General features: G+C 34.6%; 1 protein-coding gene across 7 annotated transcripts in view; it reads left to right on the top strand.

Moving 5' to 3' along the window:
• Positions 1-16541, top strand: part of LOC120329518 (neurobeachin-like protein 1) — a 75487-nt gene extending 58946 nt beyond the window's left edge. For 6 of the 7 annotated variants that reach the window (XM_078118890.1, XM_078118891.1, XM_078118889.1 and 3 more), the window contains 13 exons: positions 636-750; positions 1309-1459; positions 1856-1986; positions 2540-2634; positions 3292-3424; positions 4086-4324; positions 4893-5092; positions 5981-6153; positions 6888-6970; positions 7367-7495; positions 8651-8809; positions 9168-9316; positions 12929-16541. In XM_078118890.1, coding sequence (XP_077975016.1) covers positions 636-750; positions 1309-1459; positions 1856-1986; positions 2540-2634; positions 3292-3424; positions 4086-4324; positions 4893-5092; positions 5981-6153; positions 6888-6970; positions 7367-7495; positions 8651-8809; positions 9168-9316; positions 12929-13082 — 1911 coding nt within the window. In that variant the 3' untranslated portion in view covers positions 13083-16541. Of the gene's footprint in view, positions 1-635; positions 751-1308; positions 1460-1855; positions 1987-2539; positions 2635-3291; positions 3425-4085; positions 4325-4892; positions 5093-5980; positions 6154-6887; positions 6971-7366; positions 7496-8650; positions 8810-9167; positions 9317-9785; positions 9902-12928 lie in introns of all 7 variants that reach the window. The other variant, XM_078118888.1, reaches the window with a different exon arrangement.
• The last annotated feature ends 390 nt before the right edge of the window (positions 16542-16931 follow it).

Genomic DNA, 16931 nt, shown 5'->3' with positions numbered 1-16931 from the left:
AACAAACTCCCATCAATTTCTTAATGAATTCTATGACAACAAAGAAAATTTATTTGGCACTTGAACTTCTGATTGTGTATGACTGTATCCAAAATTTCAGTGTTTCAGAACACTTTGTACAAAATGGTATTTTTTCTTTCAAAATATGTTTCGAATGACTTGGATTAGGTTTTTTGTCGCACCCCCTATATACCGGTTTTTCAAAATTCGAAATGTCATAATCAGTGGACAAATTTTCTCAAATCTTTCGTAAATTTATAGAAGTTCAATTTGGTAGTGTAGAATTGACGAGATGGTCATTGTTTTGATGAATTTCTTTTTTCCCCACAGTTCCAAAAGTTAAATGAAGTCTATTTTTCAATTGACCATCTGAGGTCAAATGCTCCAGAATGACGAAGTTTCAAATGGAACATTCTAAATTGTTTTAAAATTCAAGAAAATATTACATCAATTCAAACCAATTAAGAGTTGAGCTAACCCTTGTACTTAGTTCTATTGGGTCTACGCTGTCATCTGCCACCCCAGAACATGCTTGGTACCTGCTCTTAGAGGCATCGCATGCTTCACAGGGTGGCAGATACTAGCTATCAAGTTATTGAAGCTTGATAGTAAATTTCAATTTTTTTATCTTCCAGTTTCCTTGGATAGTCGCCGACTACACTTCAGAGAAATTAGATTTGACGAATCCAGCTTCATTCAGGGATTTGTCCAAACCTGTCGGAGTTCAAAATCCTGACAATGAACAGGAAGGTATGGATAAGATTATATGCTAGTTATGTTACTGTGAACCCAACTACTTATCTTTCTTCTATGCCTTTGCACAAGTGGATCTGTATGTGGTTTGGGAACCACTGCCCTAAAATCATAATTTTCAGATATTGAATATCATTGAAATCCAACAGATTCAGTCATCAGTTCTGTACATCAATATTGTTGTTTAATATATGTTACGAGCCTCAATTAATATTCTTTGTTTATTCTGGATTTTGATCCAATGTTTTCTTCACTTCCAAGTTAATATTTTATTTTTGAAAGGAAGTCATACAGCCTAGTCATTGTACAATATATGTTACGAGCCCCGATAAATATTAAATTTCTTCGTTTATTTCGAATTTGATCTAATGTTTTAAGTTTAAGTTTTATTTTTTAAAAGAAGTCGCACAACTCCTCCAATTTGAAGGGGATTTTTTATCATAAAAAGTCACGCAACCTATTTATCAATATAAAGTTATTGGAAACTATCATAACCCATGTTATGTAGGGACTTATATTTTGAAAATAAGTCACACAACCTTCTATTTTTCACAGTGCGAGACAAATTTGACAACTTTGAAGATCCGAGTGGAATGATAGAGAAGTTTCATTACGGCACTCATTATTCAAATTCGGCTGGTGTTCTTCATTACATGATTAGAATGGAACCGTTCACCACGTTACATATACAACTGCAGAGTGGAAGGTTTGTTTTATTGATTATATGAGTTAGGAATACGCGTGCCACCACATCATGCTGCGCTGCAGAATTGTGTGTACCAATATGGAGGTAACTAATTTTGTTCGCCTACTTTATATCAAGTTGTGTAAAGGGACTGAAACTTATGGGCACGGGGTATACTCACTTGGTTAACACAGACAGTCCCCGAACTCGTAAACGAACTAAAATGAGGAAAATTTGAATAAAATTATGGCCTAACCCTAACCTGGTACACACACTACAGGAATACTCATTTGTGCATCATACCAGTTCAGTGAAATTGTGCTAAAACTCTATTTACTTAAATACAAGTGCTTTTTTTGAAAGAGAACTCAGACGCTATTCTATTTTCAATTCTATGATTTATTTGGTATAATACAGATTTGATCTTGCCGACCGTCAGTTCCATTCCATTCCTACATCATGGCAAGCTATCATGGACAATCCTAACGATGTAAAAGAACTTATTCCAGAGTTTTTCTACCTTCCTGAATTCCTGGTCAACTTGAACAGTAAGTCGGTTCATTTTATTCTTTATCATTGTCATCACGCTTACCATTTTATGAATATATGGAAAATTTTTTTTTAAATCCTGTTGCCCTGCTGAGTGGTGAGAGTGTTGTTTCTCTATTTTGGCCTCGCAGCTTAAAGAACACATCTCTACCACCTCACTCTTGGTACAAAAAATCGGATAGCCAATGTTGAATCAAAGACATTTTTTTACTTTACATAAACGGAAGCTCCTTCTCATCAGTTTTCTTCCTATTGAATGTGTATAAGACGTTCTAAGGTGTATGAAAACACTTTAAAAAGTCTGAAGTCTGAGTCTGAATGTTACCCCAAATTGGAAAGTGATTTTTATACTATTTTTTCCTAGGATTTTTGCTGCTAAATCCCACGTTTTATTGTAGTCAACATAGAGTGACTATAGGTTTAGCCAGAATGGATATTTTGCATTGAAAAGCAGAATCCCTCAAAAAGTGCTTGTAATATTCTGGCAGCTTATATCAATACTTATTATCCATTTGAGAAAGCTTTATGAAAGTTGTCAATTTACTTTTGCAGAATTTGATCTTGGAAAACATCAGATTACTAAAGATCTTGTGAACGATGTTATTTTGCCGGTTTGGGCAAAGACGCCGGAAGAATTTGTATTCAAGGTAACTAATTTTGCAGTGTTTGACCATCATTTTGGATGTTTTTGGGAGTTTTCAATATGAAAGTATGAAATATACAAAGGTAATATATCTTGGGAGACATAACTTCTTAAAAAACAACCCAAATGTCATGAATGTGTGCTTACATGAATCAAATTTCGTTTAGAAACATTTCCATGATATTTGGAAGTAAATGGTTCCGAAATTTGCATTAATATTTTCGACCTATTTCGTTTTTTACATGCATTAGTTTTTTTGAGAGCTTTAAAGTTTACTCTTGTCTCATTTCCCAAGTTATAAAAACACGTTTATCACGCCACTGATAGACTTTGCAAATTTTAATAGTACGGGTATTCTGGGTATTTTAATCGGATCTCTACCACACCAATAAAATATTTATTCGGTTTTCTACTCACTTCGACTGTTTATTAACGATTATAAAACCTAGTTAACACTGATAAAACTTGCAAAATGTTAATAGTCAGGGTATTCGTGTATAAAACTAATATTCAGATCTCTACTACACCAATAAAATGTTTATGAAATGTCCGCTCGCTTCAACTGGTTATTATCAGTTATAAAACCTAGTTACACAATCTTATACAATTCCCTCTCTCTAAATAAAAACATCCTGAGTATGTTTCATTTTATCTTTTTTAGAATCGAAAAGCGCTTGAATCAGAATATGTTTGCCAGAATCTCCATCACTGGATAGATTTGATATTTGGTTACAAACAGAGAGGAGATGAAGCTGCTAAAGCATTGAATGTATTTTATTATTGCACATATGAAGGTAAATTAGCATGTTAGTATTATACCTGTGGTGCCAATGCCAGCTTTACTTGCAGCTCTGGTAAGGCTCTCGATAACCTTGACGGTATCTCATCTATTCAACGCTCAACGGTGTGTAATTCATAACTAGTTAAGGTTTATATGGATGTAATGCTTGATAACAAATACAATTCATTTCATTATTAATGTGTGATGACCTGATCGTCAGGAGCTATCTAGTAGCTATCTCTTTCTAGTGGCATCCTTTGTCAATATTGACTGAAAATGTGAAATTGATCAATCCATTAGTTGCGCAGAAATACAACAACAACAATAATTTATCAAAATGTACACTTTTGTAATAATTCGTTTGTATTATTTATTTATTCAAATTAAGATACATCAGTTTAACACAATCAAACTATAACAGTTTAACAGACACTGACTAAGATAGCGACAACCAAGAATCTAAAACTAACAGCTTTTTTATGTCTATCGACTTGTGGTGTGATAGGCCTAAACATTAATATGTCACACACATGGACTTACAAAGCAGCCAATCAAAATGTTGTCTACTTGACATGTTACGAAGTAACACCACACGACACACTTCATGTCTGATAATAACATTTAAATATAATAGAAAAGATCCCCAAAAACTCAAACTACAAAATTCATTTCAGGGGCTGTTGATCTTGATGCAATCACTGACCCAGTGCAGAGAAAAGCAGTCGAAGGAATGATTAATAACTTCGGTCAAACTCCGACGCAACTTCTACGGGAACCTCATCCAAGGAGAATGTCTCGAGTCGAAGCTGGCAAGAAGGTTGCAGCCGGAGGAAGATTGTCTCCTCTTACTGGAGATATGAGAACCCTCAGTGTGTTGGATCATCCTGATGAACTGAAAGCTTTCTTTGTGGAGGTTTGTGATAAGCGGTAGTGTCAATCCCAGAAAGATTTTCATTTTTTTCGTCATCCTGGAAGTCAGTGAAATGACTTAATCACATACCGAACCATGTCCTCCCACTAGTTTTGCAGTCCATGTCAGGTACGGGGATAGTTATCCAAAGATATGTTTGCATATGTATGGAAAGAGAAGCCAAAACCAACCATCAGTCCCATAATTATCCATCACAACATTAATCAAGTGTTCATGATTTTAAATAAAACAGCAAAATTTTTGGTGAAATGGTGGTTCCAGTGGGGATTAGGGAATTGAATTTGAATAAAAATTTGAAAGTAACAGCCATCTAGCAGTTTGCACCATCTTCATGTACTTGAAATCTAAAGCTGATTGGTGGTATTAGTTGTGTAAAAAAAGTTCATTTCAAAATCAATACATATGTTTGCCAAAACAATCTATGAAGCGGTATCAAATTCTTAAGGGTATTTTCACAACAGTACTTTAAAGTATTCTAAAAAAGCTTCATTTCATGTGACCTCAACCAAGAATTGCAAAATCAATCTTTTTTTTATCCAATATTTTACAGGTCATGCCAGAAAGCGATCCTCTTGTTTTTGTATCTGTTCCAAAATATCAAGCAAGATCATTTATACAAGCAGGGATGCCAGATGTGCTGGTTACAATCAGCAAACATGGGATTCTGGGGAGTCATGGATGGCTGCCGTATGATAAAAGCATCACCAATTATTTCACTTTTGAGAAAGACCCGAGTATTACTAATCCAAAGTAAGTGCTTTTATGTGTTTTGGGGAGATGTGGCAAAATCTCAATAGCTGACATTCTAGGCTTGTACCCCACAAATATTTTGTTTTTAATAATGTATTAATTTGCAAATCGATGGCCTTGAACCTGATCTATTTCCAGTTCAAAGTCCACTACCTAATGTAGGATATGTAATCAATGGGTTAGGCCAGCGTTTCTCAAACTTTGTTCTGTGGAAGAGGGATCAAAATTATGTCTATAATATAGATCGCCATGGTGATCTTCTTAATTTTATCATAGGCTAAATTTTTTAAAAACTGCCCAACTATTTCATCTTCTAATTTTTTGGAGTTGCGTGTGGTGAGATGAAAAGCGAAGTTGTTTGGGGCAAAACAAGTTTGGCAAATGTTGGGTTAAGCAATTGGAAGGGCGAGAATCTTTGCGGTTTAGTCCGGCATTACCTCACCAATGTATTACACCATGAATGAGGTTATGTATATTGGATTTAAACCCGGATTGTATAACGTACAATGTTATCATAGTTAAGTGTAATGGCTCAACGACTTGTCAACGGCTCCACTCCCTTCGAGTCATCAAATGCCACTTCATGTCCTAAGTTTTTCCTAAAACCTCAGTTATGGATTTCACTACCTAATAGCTGTTTTCCTAATCGTTGTTACACAGCTTTGATTGTCGCTTCAATAAATATTTATTAAACCACAATCCCACACTGAGAGCAAATAACTATTCGCACTTTAATAGTGGCTAGTAACTTCATTCATAGATTGTTATTCTTCATTTCTGAGTGAAACTTGCTTTTAGCAAGTTTCCTTGAATAAAAATTCTCAATGCAATATGTGTACCTTATTTTAAATTTGTGTTCGAACTAAATCATTATACATTTCTCTCTAGACTTCAGCGCAAAATCCAAGGTCTCCCAATCCCTGGAATCACTTTATCTGCTCGGTTATTTGTGATTACCCACGATGCAAAGTTACTGTTTGTTGGAGGACATTGGGACAACAGTGTAAGAGCTGTTACATTAGGAAGATCAAGGAATATAACACACTTGGTCAGACATTTCGGTGAGTGAATATGTTTGTTGTGGGCTTTTATATTTAGATAATTGGACACGTCAAATTATTGTGATCTTAACTATCGCAGTGGTCAACGATCGACTCGGCGATCATTTTTTTAATCATTGTAGTTCTGAATAATTCAAAGTTGAACTATTGAACCACAGCATCCGGTAAAGCTATGAACAATTAGCAATAGTGATGAATATATAGCCTCAATCTTTGTTTGAATGCCCACTCTTGTGAAAGGCGATTGGGCCATCTTAATATGGATTGATATACGATACCCAATCGTCATTCGAATGGCAATCTTTATAGAGGGCAGTAGTTATCAATATATGGCCCCAATCCCTGTTTGAAAGCTTCCTTGCATAAAAGGCTATTCGATCATCTCATAGACAGCAGGTTAAGAATACAGATGGATAATGGCCTTCTCTTCAGAGGGTATAATTGGCTGCCATATAGACGAGTTTAATTTTTTGTGTGGGGAAATTATTTATTTGTTTTAATTTCATCCGCTCTTCAAAAACTATTCCAGGATTTATAAGACGGATTTAAATACTCATTTGATTTAATGCGGTCAATACACATGATAAAAGGTTCAATACATAGAATACACAAATCTCTACAGTACACTACAGTATTGTGTAAGTACTGTGTACTGTGCAGTAAGTACTGTACAAACTTTTGCCCCAAATCATGAATGCTGAAATTTGAGTTTTTATCATTGTTTTGGTATTTAGACATTGTAACCTGCCTGGCACTTGACAACTGTGGATCTCACTTGATATCTGGATCGGCTGATACAACCTGTGTTATATGGCAGGTATGGGTTATATTATTTTATTTGGGAATGCTTCTAAAGATTCATAATTGGATTTTTGTGATTGGAAGTGTTAGGAACGTGCTTCCCATGGGATATGAGTCTTGGACCTCCAGAAGAATGCGCACCAAGATGGCATAGTATGGCATGACCTGAACATAGTATGTGTGTACCGGTTAAGATTAAGGCTGTGCGACATCTTGGTGCGCATACTTCTGGAGCACCTATGAGTATTTCATAGTTTTTTATAATTGTTATAAGAATCAGGAACTAGATATCAATCCACCCCTGTATTAATACCATATCTGTGCGGGATGTACAAATTGAATCAAATATGCATGAAAATGCAAAGAATGTTTAACATGCAAAGTAAATTTCTAATCCAACTTTATATTCTAGATTATACAACACAACGGAGTATCAACTGGAGTTTCACAACGACCATTACAAGTATTATATGGGCACGAGGATGAAGTGATGTGTGTGGCGATCAATACGGAACTAGATATGGCGGTTTCTTCTTCAAAGGTATGTGGATTAGGTCGGGGTTTTCTAAAATGGGGTCCGAAACCCCTAGGGTCCCTGATGACTGCACAGGGGGTCCGTGACAATATGAAAGGAAATACAGGTGGAGACTTGCCGTTCGGTCTGTTTTGCCTTGTTGCAAATTGCTAAAAGTATTGATAAATTTTGCAGTGAAAAGCATCCACATTCATCGCATAATATAGTTTGTGTTGTTGTATTGTAAATGGAACATCTTTCCACGTTGGTTAGACACAGAAATTGATACCGCATAGAATAGGGGTCCTTGAAAAATAATATTCACAGATAGGGGTCGATGGCATAAAAAGTTCAGGAAACCTTGCATTAGATTATGATAGATTTGCAAAATATTTTTGTTGTTTTACAAAAAACGCTTGTCCTGATTGTGTGAATCTCACTTTCTATATAAGTACTCTAAATCTCCTGCTTATGTTAACCTACTTCGACCATTTGTCTTACAGTATAGATAGATATTAATTTATTTTCTGAATATTTCATTGCATAAGAGTACATATCGCTGTGAGAATAAACAAACAATAATCATGAAATATATCGAAAGGGGGCCAGCATTACTTCAAGGTCAACAAGGTCGACTGACCTTTATATATGCTGGCATCTATCTTGACTCAGAACGGCAGAGCAAGTGTGAGATGAGTTTTTGAGACATTTTTGATGTCCCCCTGTTGCAGGGTAATTAATGCCTCTGAAACAATAGGCGGTTTTTAATATACCCATACCTGATCTGAATTGTTAACCGATTGGAACAAGAGTGCATGGCTTTTGGAATACACACGTCAATGACGTCATCGCACCTCTGATTACGCTGCGTGGTTTTGCAGGTTTGAATCCCATGCGGGGTGAAATTATGTGCGAAAGGACCCCCTGAACCCCTCGCAGCCGCCGGGTACACGTAACTACTGGTCGGTTACGACTTCCTCTACCATTAAGTTCGTGCATCTGAAAAACAAATAACTGGCCAACTTATTTCATACCCGAATTGGACTGAAAAGCCTGTCCTATGATTCAATATATGATCAGGTCATTTTTTGGGGGTTTTCCTTTCTTTCAGAATAAAACTTATATCATATTCAATAATTGAGTTGGTCGCTAGAATCTAAATTCGGATTTAATTTGTTTCAGGATGGTACTTGCATTATCCACACAGTAAGGAAAGGCAACTATGTTCGTACTATTCAACCTATGAGCAACTGTTCAGATCCTTTAGTTGTTCCGTACATCGCATTGTCTGAGGAAGGACACATTGCTTTATATGCTCACACAAAGAAAGATGCTAAAGAGGTAATGTGTAGGTCTTAAAATGAAGAATTTAGAACAGAGATTCTTAAAATGGCAATACCGCTCTCATACGGTGCAAAAGAAATACAACAGGGGCAAAAAACGCAGAGGGCACATTCTCGAGAGGTCAAAATTATTGCAAACTTTGTTTTGCTTATGGATTGCATCTGACCAAAATGTGTCCAAATATTAAGAAATTTTGTTGAAGATCACCAAACTCGTCCACTTCATTAGTAACAATTCGTGCTAATTGATATTCTGTGTCACAATCTAGTTAGCCCTCAACTTCACTATGCATGAGCTTTACTGATTTACTTTCACTATTTCACTGAAACAAAAAATATTTCAAAACCATTTTCAGGAGAAATTATATTTACATTTGTACTCGATCAATGGGAAACATCTTGCTGTAGATTGTTTGGAGTCAAAGTTGAATCATATGACAATAACAGGAGAATTCTTGATATCGGGAGACGTCAAAGGATCTCTGGTGATAAGGGAATTGTTCAGGTATGCATCTGATGATATTCATTGCCTGAAATGTGATTTGAAATTGTTCAACTCAATGAATGTTTATTTTTTGAGTTCTGGTAACAAAGTTATGTTTGTTATTTGTGGAAAATTTGTTATTTTTGTGAAAGAATTATAAGAGATATGCATAATCTTAACTTAATTTTTCAAAATGTTTTTCTGACATAATACATTTTATAAAAATTTTAAAAATTTACTACGATGTCATAATACATTTTCTGAGATCCGACAAAACATCATATGATGAAATCACATCATTTCAATTTCAGATAGCCCTTCCACATTAACTTTCACTTCACTTATGGTTAATATATTCCAGCCTTTTCAATTACATACCAGTTAGCTGCATATAATTGGCTACTTGTCAAAAGCTTTTTCAGAGTAAAACAAAGTTTTTAATGTTGTGTATGATTTAAAAAAATAAAAAAAGTCATTTACCACCTTTCAGTGGCGCAAAGATATTCTATACAAAGCTCCGACACACTATTTTATACATAAGTGTAACATCAGGCCGCATATTGGTCTGTATTGGAGATGGGAAACTTCTTGTACTATAGATCACCAGTAAGTTGGGTGAAGCACGAAAATTGTGTAACATTTTGGCGAGATAGTGAGAACCAGAACAGCCGTTTTTGTTTTTTTATTTTTTATCTAAATTTAAATGAGTATTACTTTAATTAAGTTTTTTATTCGAGAATACAAGGTGTTCATAAAGTTCTAAATTTTTTTTAAATTGCAAAGTGAATTTATGGATACCATAAAAGTTTGTTGGCCCCTAAATTAGGTAAAAAAATTTCAATAATTAATGATAAAAAAATAAAACAAACATGATTAAGATATAGGCCTACTAAGAACTGACACTGTAATAAAATTGAAATTGTATCAATACTTCATGAAAACCTGTATTGTATATCAAATATAGTATGATAATTTGATTCAGTTGGCCAATTTTCGACTATTCATCTGATTCAATCAAAGTTTTTTGTCCTTATTGATCAATTTTACCACTTTTATTCAAATGGTTTCCTTCTTGTATTATGCATTTGCTCCTGAAATATTTATATTCAATTTCACTTTTGATGTTTAAATAATCTTCTCATGTTTGTGGCTGTTTTGGTTCTAACTATGCTGAGCATGAAGATAACTGGACATTGGTGATTAAAATAAAACTTAGGGAATGTGCATTCAACACCCTACACACCAGGGGTGTGCAACGGGGGCCCGTCGGCCACAACCCAACCCGCAAGGCCATTTATTGCAGCCCTTGTCAACACTCAGATTTTTTCCCATCAAGCATAAAATCCTGATCCGAAAGTTTATTTTTTAACTGACGCTCACATGGGTAAAATACATAATATCATTTTACTTTTGTCGCTGCGTTAAATCTTTTACTGTTTTGCCCAATACTTTCATTAGTGTAAGGCTAAGCGATAGCCTATTCATTGGGAAAATTTTGAATTTGTTGTGTACATGGAAAAACTAATTTTTTTTGTGGTCATTCTAGAAATCTGAAGTTGTACATGGAAAAACTAATTTTTTTTGTAGTCATTCTAGATATCTGAAGTTGGTTGTATGACCAGCTGACAAAAAATGTTGCACACCCCTTTGTTACACGTTTGACTTTGTAAAAGCAGACATATAAAGCTAATTAAAAGACTGATGCTCTAATACAGTGCTTTTTAACTGGGGTTTTGCCAAACACTTATTGGGGTTCCGAGAGTTTTGGGGAGCTCTGTAAGACTGATGATAATTTCTCTTTGGTTGAACTGTGTCATTTGCGTGTCAATTTCCCAATATCTTTTTCTGTTAAAAAGTATTTTCTGTTTTAACAACTGCTAAGTATAAAAACAGAAGTCGCTTGAATAAAGTGTATATGTGCATGAATATTTCATTAAGTAACTTGGAGCCACTTTTATAAGTTTGTGATGGAAAATTAACTTTCTCGTATGAGAGAATGTTTTATTTATTGAAACCTTTATATATATATTCTGTTAATGCTACTGAAAAAGAACAGTCCAAGCCAAAACTGATGAGACTCACAGATCATATTAGCCTTTTAATGCCGATGGTCTTATTGATTTTACGCATGTTTGTTATCATTGTGCCATTACTTATTATTACTTAGTATTTATAACTTGTTTTCATGCTCACAGAAGGAGATATGAATGTGTATTCAAATTCCAAAAAAACTTCAATAGCAACCTCTTTTCAAATTTTCCATGTCACTTTATAAGTATTAACATCTTGGTGTTTCTCATGGTATTATTCGGTGAAATAAAACGGCGCTCCAAAAGTATGTGCACCAAGATGGCACACAACCTGATAATCCTAACCTGGTACACATACTATGTTTAGGTTGTTCGCCATCTTGGTGCACATACTTCGTGAGCACCATTAAAACCATAGTGGTGCTATTCTGCTATTTTCTTGAATGGTGTCTTTTGATGGAGTTACCTCGTTATTGGTACACATACTTCTGGAGTGCCGTTGATTATGTGGTATACGACAGGTCATTTGGGCAAGGCTATGTAAATTTATCCAATCCCATGCCACTAATTACACATTACGTTTGAGGGAATCGTTGCAAAATGGCTCTTGTAGTGAAAAATGTTTTCAAACCGGGCCGTAGGCTATTGCGTGCAACCTTCACAGTTTTAGTTTAATGTGGCCCCATTTTTACTGTTGTCAACTACTACTCCGAGTTGGCAGTTTTGTTTTTAAAACTTTCAAATTTTCACAAAATTCATCCAAATTATTTATTCTCCAAAAAGTATATATACCCCGGCTACCCTTGTATTACACAAGGCCTTATAATAGTCATTAGTCCACATTTTTTGCATTATAAGTCTCTTCAATGAAATTTACAGGGTGTCCATAAAGTACCTTTACAATTTTAAATATGATATGATATATCTTAACTAGGTTTTTAGTATTTTTACTTCATTTAATACATCTGTGAGTGCCAAAACAATATAGGGTATCGATAAATTCCCTTTGCAATTTTATGGACACTCCATATGTGGATTTGGAGTTGATATGATCATGATTCGATATAGTATATACATGATTTATGGATAAGATTTTCATATTTATCCCAGAGCAGAGAAAAGCCGATAAGAAGGTTTATTTACACTCAGTTGCCAGTCCAGGTCCGGTATGGGAATAATAGACTAGTTACTAGTGTCAGATGCATGAATTTATATGTATTCAATCTTTCACAGTCTAAAACAGTGGTTCCCAAACTTATTGCTTGTGGCCCCCTTCCATAGTCCTTTGGCACTCGTGGCCAACTCATGACATTACAGTAGTATAGTGTTATTTTTATTGGTTCCGAATCTCATTAAGTTCAAACAATCCGTGCTCAACAAAGTGAAAGCAATGGGGAGTACGGAGAGTTTTCTTGTGAAGAGAAAAGTAGAATCTGTTTTGCACCCAGCATTGCAATGCTGTTCCCGCTCTGGGAGACACACGCCTCCTGTTGGGAGCCGCTGGTTTAAAATATTATTTCAGAATAGGTTTAAAATAGCAGGTCGTCTATAAAATGAGAAGTATTTACCATTATGTTTCAATATTTTTAATTCTTTTTAACAGCTTGGAACCCGTATCACATCTAACATTATGCCAGAGTATATACTGTGTATCGGTAGCAAAGAATGGTTCTCATATCTTAGTGACATTACGAGATGGAAAACTAATCATTGTGGGAGTTGGCAGACCAGCAGAAGCAAGACCTTTGTTTTCTTAACTCAGTGTTTTTTGATTTACATCTGAAACATTGCTGGAAATTATAAATTGTAACAATTTATGTCCTGAAATTTTTTATTTCCTATTCATTTTTTATGCCCCGTGACAATGGTTCTCAAACTTTTGCCACGCCCCCTTTTTAAAATTTGTAAAGCCGTGCGCCCCATCTCAAAAATAACTAGCTAACAGTAAGCTACAAATAACAGATAGTAAGGCGGAAGTATGTTTTATTCATAAAACACGTTAAAAATATGTGGATGGAATGGAAAAATTTAAAATAAAGAAATGTGAATATCCAAAATAAAGCGGGCAAGATCAAATCTAACAAATATTTTTATTTTCAATTGGCATCATGTCCCTTCAAAAATTGTCTATGTCTCCTTGTTTGGGCGCGCCCCAGAGTTTGAGAGAACCACTGCTGTAAGAACTTCAATTATTTAATATTGGCTTCTTCTGAACTGTTTCTGTGATCAAGATCACTTGAGTTGTCAGAGGGTATCTGTTGATACCTCTTTTATTCAAGGATAAATTTCTGACCGTGATATTTGGGGCTTAGTCTCTTCATAAATATTTGAATCAATATAATTTTAGTTCTTGCACATTAGCGATCGAGCTTCACCCAAAGAGTGTGTTTTCGGCTCTTGGTGTCAGTTTTCAGAAAATTCAAATTTTTTCACTAGTACAAACTTGGCTATGAGCATCACTAAGAACAGAGCAGTGAAGCATATACTCAAATAATGACATACCGTAATAGGCTAGCAATTCTTCTGCTTAGAATATGTTTTTCAGTTTACATTCCAAGGCTCTTATTGCTTCAATAGTATGCTGTTTATTTATTGTTTATTATCACATGAATGTTTATCATTTCAGTGGTATTTATAGTGTTATTATGATTGGTAGATTCCAAATCCCTTCATGTTCAAACAATTCATGCTCAACAAGGGAAAAGTAAAATCAAGTTTTGTGTCCAGCATTGCGGGGAACTGCTGGCATAAACCATAACTATATATCGTTTCAGTATCTCTTTGCTTATATGTCAGTGTTCACTTGTTACTTTGCTCACATATGAAGCACCTTTATTTCTGAGTGAGTACATGACTTCATATTTCTCAAGTTCCCTCATAGAAATACTGAATTAAAAATACGATTTGCAGAAGATCTGTGATTTAACTAAAGAGATGCTAAATCTCTAAAACATTGGTTCGCAATCTTTTTTTCAAGCGACCCAAATTTATTTAAAAGTGTATTTTGTAAATTCTTGTGACCCAAAGATCTGCACATATACTATTGAGCATCACTTTAATACAAATATAAAATGGACAATAAAATTTACCAGAAAATAAAATTAGAAACTTGAGTTTCTGTTGACCCAGGTAACCCAGTTTTGCGTCGGGACCCGTAGGCTGAGAAACACTGCTTTAATAAAGCATTTATGTTTTCAAATAAATTGCTTCTCGTATTCTCTAAATAAAATCTCATACTAATATACACTGCACAGAAATTCTTGTTTGTCTTGTTTATTTTTTCAAATATGAACAATCTTTGAATTCAGATGCGGTACAATTATCTACTTATCTAATTCTTTTGCAATGCTTTTTTGTGATGACTACTATATATAATATATCTTACTCTTTTAAGATCAACTAACTGAACTTTTCATCTTTTTTTGTGTATTGGGCTTATGTAATTAGTTCTTTGTATTCATTTTATATTGTTAACAGACCAAACATGTTACCTTGATTGGCTCACCACTCAATGAAATGATTATTTAGTAATGGTCTACCTAAAATATTTCTATTTTGGGTACTAAAAGGTAATTGAATGAAAAAAAAAGGAACATTAGGGAAATAATTTAATCCTTATCTGCTATGAGCCTTCTGTAGAGATGCTATTGAACAGTTACAGGGACTTCATCGAGTAATAAATAGAAAATGTGTTGCATATGGAAAAGTAGGCTTGAAACTCTGGAAAAAGCTTCTTTTTTTTCCTAACAGTTCTGTACTTGCTGTGAATATTTCAAACACGAGCTGTCTTCATAATATATTTCAAGCATTTTTAAGGTTGAAAATTCACATCTAAGAAGGATTATTGTTCTTGGTTTGCTTCTGGTAGTTCATATGCAGTTAATGTAAAGCAATTCACAAAGGTTGAAAAACAAATTAATTTTTTTTATAATAGAAAAAGATTTATCATATGTTTAATAATCTCATTTGTCTGATTCTATCTAAATAATATAATAATTTACATGTGTTTTTTTGTGATATTGAAATCTAAATATTCTAATTGTCATTTCTATAATATAATCACAATATATTGTCTTCCATACTAAGATATTTGAATGTTCCGAATTCTTGAACATAGAGGGATTGGGTACTCCCATAGTATGTGTACTAGGTTAAGTCATAATTATATTCCAATTTTCTTTATTTTAGTTCTTTTACGAGTTCGTGACTGTCTGTTTTAGCCAAGTGAATATTCCCTCTGCCCATAGGCTTCAGTCCCTTTAGACAACTTGATGTAAAGTCGGCGAACAAAATTAGTTACCTCCATATTGGTACACATACTTTTTGAGCGCCAGTGATTGTCGTCAAGCCTAGCGTCTAGCGTCAATTGGTATAAAGTAAAGCAAAATGCACATATAATTCTATATAGTTTTAGAATCTATTTTCATTTCAGTAATTATCGTAACTTTTGCTCAAGGGTGAGTCTCATTTACATCTGATTAAGTGCACGTGTTTCTGCTCTGAGCAAATTATCTCAAAAAAAAAATCATGAATCGAGTCCATGCATCTGAAAACAAAATATTTGGCTAACTAATCCCTTACCCGACATGGACTTGTAACCGGACGAGATGCCGTGGTTTGTCATATGATCAAGCTGGCCTAACACTTCATGCCACACCCCCAAGACATAGCATCAATTTGATTGGTCAGAACTAAGTTACTTTAAATAATATTTCTCTCCAATCGTTGTGTGGTATTGTTTCATGCTCCAGTGATGCCACGCCTCTTTAATGAGCATCAATTTGATTGGTTGAAATTTAGTGGCTTGAAATAATTCTCTCCAATCTTTGTATAATTTATTAGGTCCATTTCCTTTCTGTATTATGGAAACATTATTTCTTGCTTGTACAATCTTTTATATCTATCTAATTTTAAGAATTATTTCTTGTATATACAGACATGTAATAGTAATAATAGAAATATGTATTCATGTATATAAACTATATTTTAGATTCCTATGCATTTCTTTTTCCATGAAAAAACATTGATTCAAAAATCGTCGCTTGAAGGCTGAAAACGTTTACTGCATTGTGAAATTGTAATTGTGATGTAACAATCTCCCTGACTCCTTTGATTATGATGTAGTTTGTCATTAGATGATGTAATAATAATGTTAATTTTTCAGCGACAATGTAATATTTACAAATATTGAAAATACAGTTTCGGTATTAGTGAAATTGCTTTTTGTTGTTTGAATATGAGTAATGGTGGGGATAACCCAGCTGCCATTAACAAAACATTTTTGAAACGGAGATGTCTCCTTCCATAAGGAGGGATTTTGCCATTGGGTAGGAGGGCATGGGATTTCTAATTGGCCAAGTTGGAACGCATCAGGTGCGGCCGAAACCGGGGTTTATCAAGAGGGTCTCAAAAGCGTTTCAAGCAGATTAATGTCCATTTTTACATTTCAATAGTGAGGTTCCGACCTTCAACCCTCGCCTTCATTGGTTAAGCCCATGGCTTCGCTTTCTGCGGATTCTGTCGGAACAACCAGCGAACAAAGTCAAATAAGAATCCACGATGTGTTTGCAAGACTAAGAATACAACGTTGAGCTTACATATGCGAC

This window comes from Styela clava, chromosome 12 (assembly GCF_964204865.1).
Source record: "Styela clava chromosome 12, kaStyClav1.hap1.2, whole genome shotgun sequence".
NCBI lineage: Eukaryota > Metazoa > Chordata > Ascidiacea > Stolidobranchia > Styelidae > Styela > Styela clava.
The sequence above is the reverse complement of the archived record's forward strand: the minus strand, read 5'-3'. Positions and strand labels throughout refer to the sequence as shown.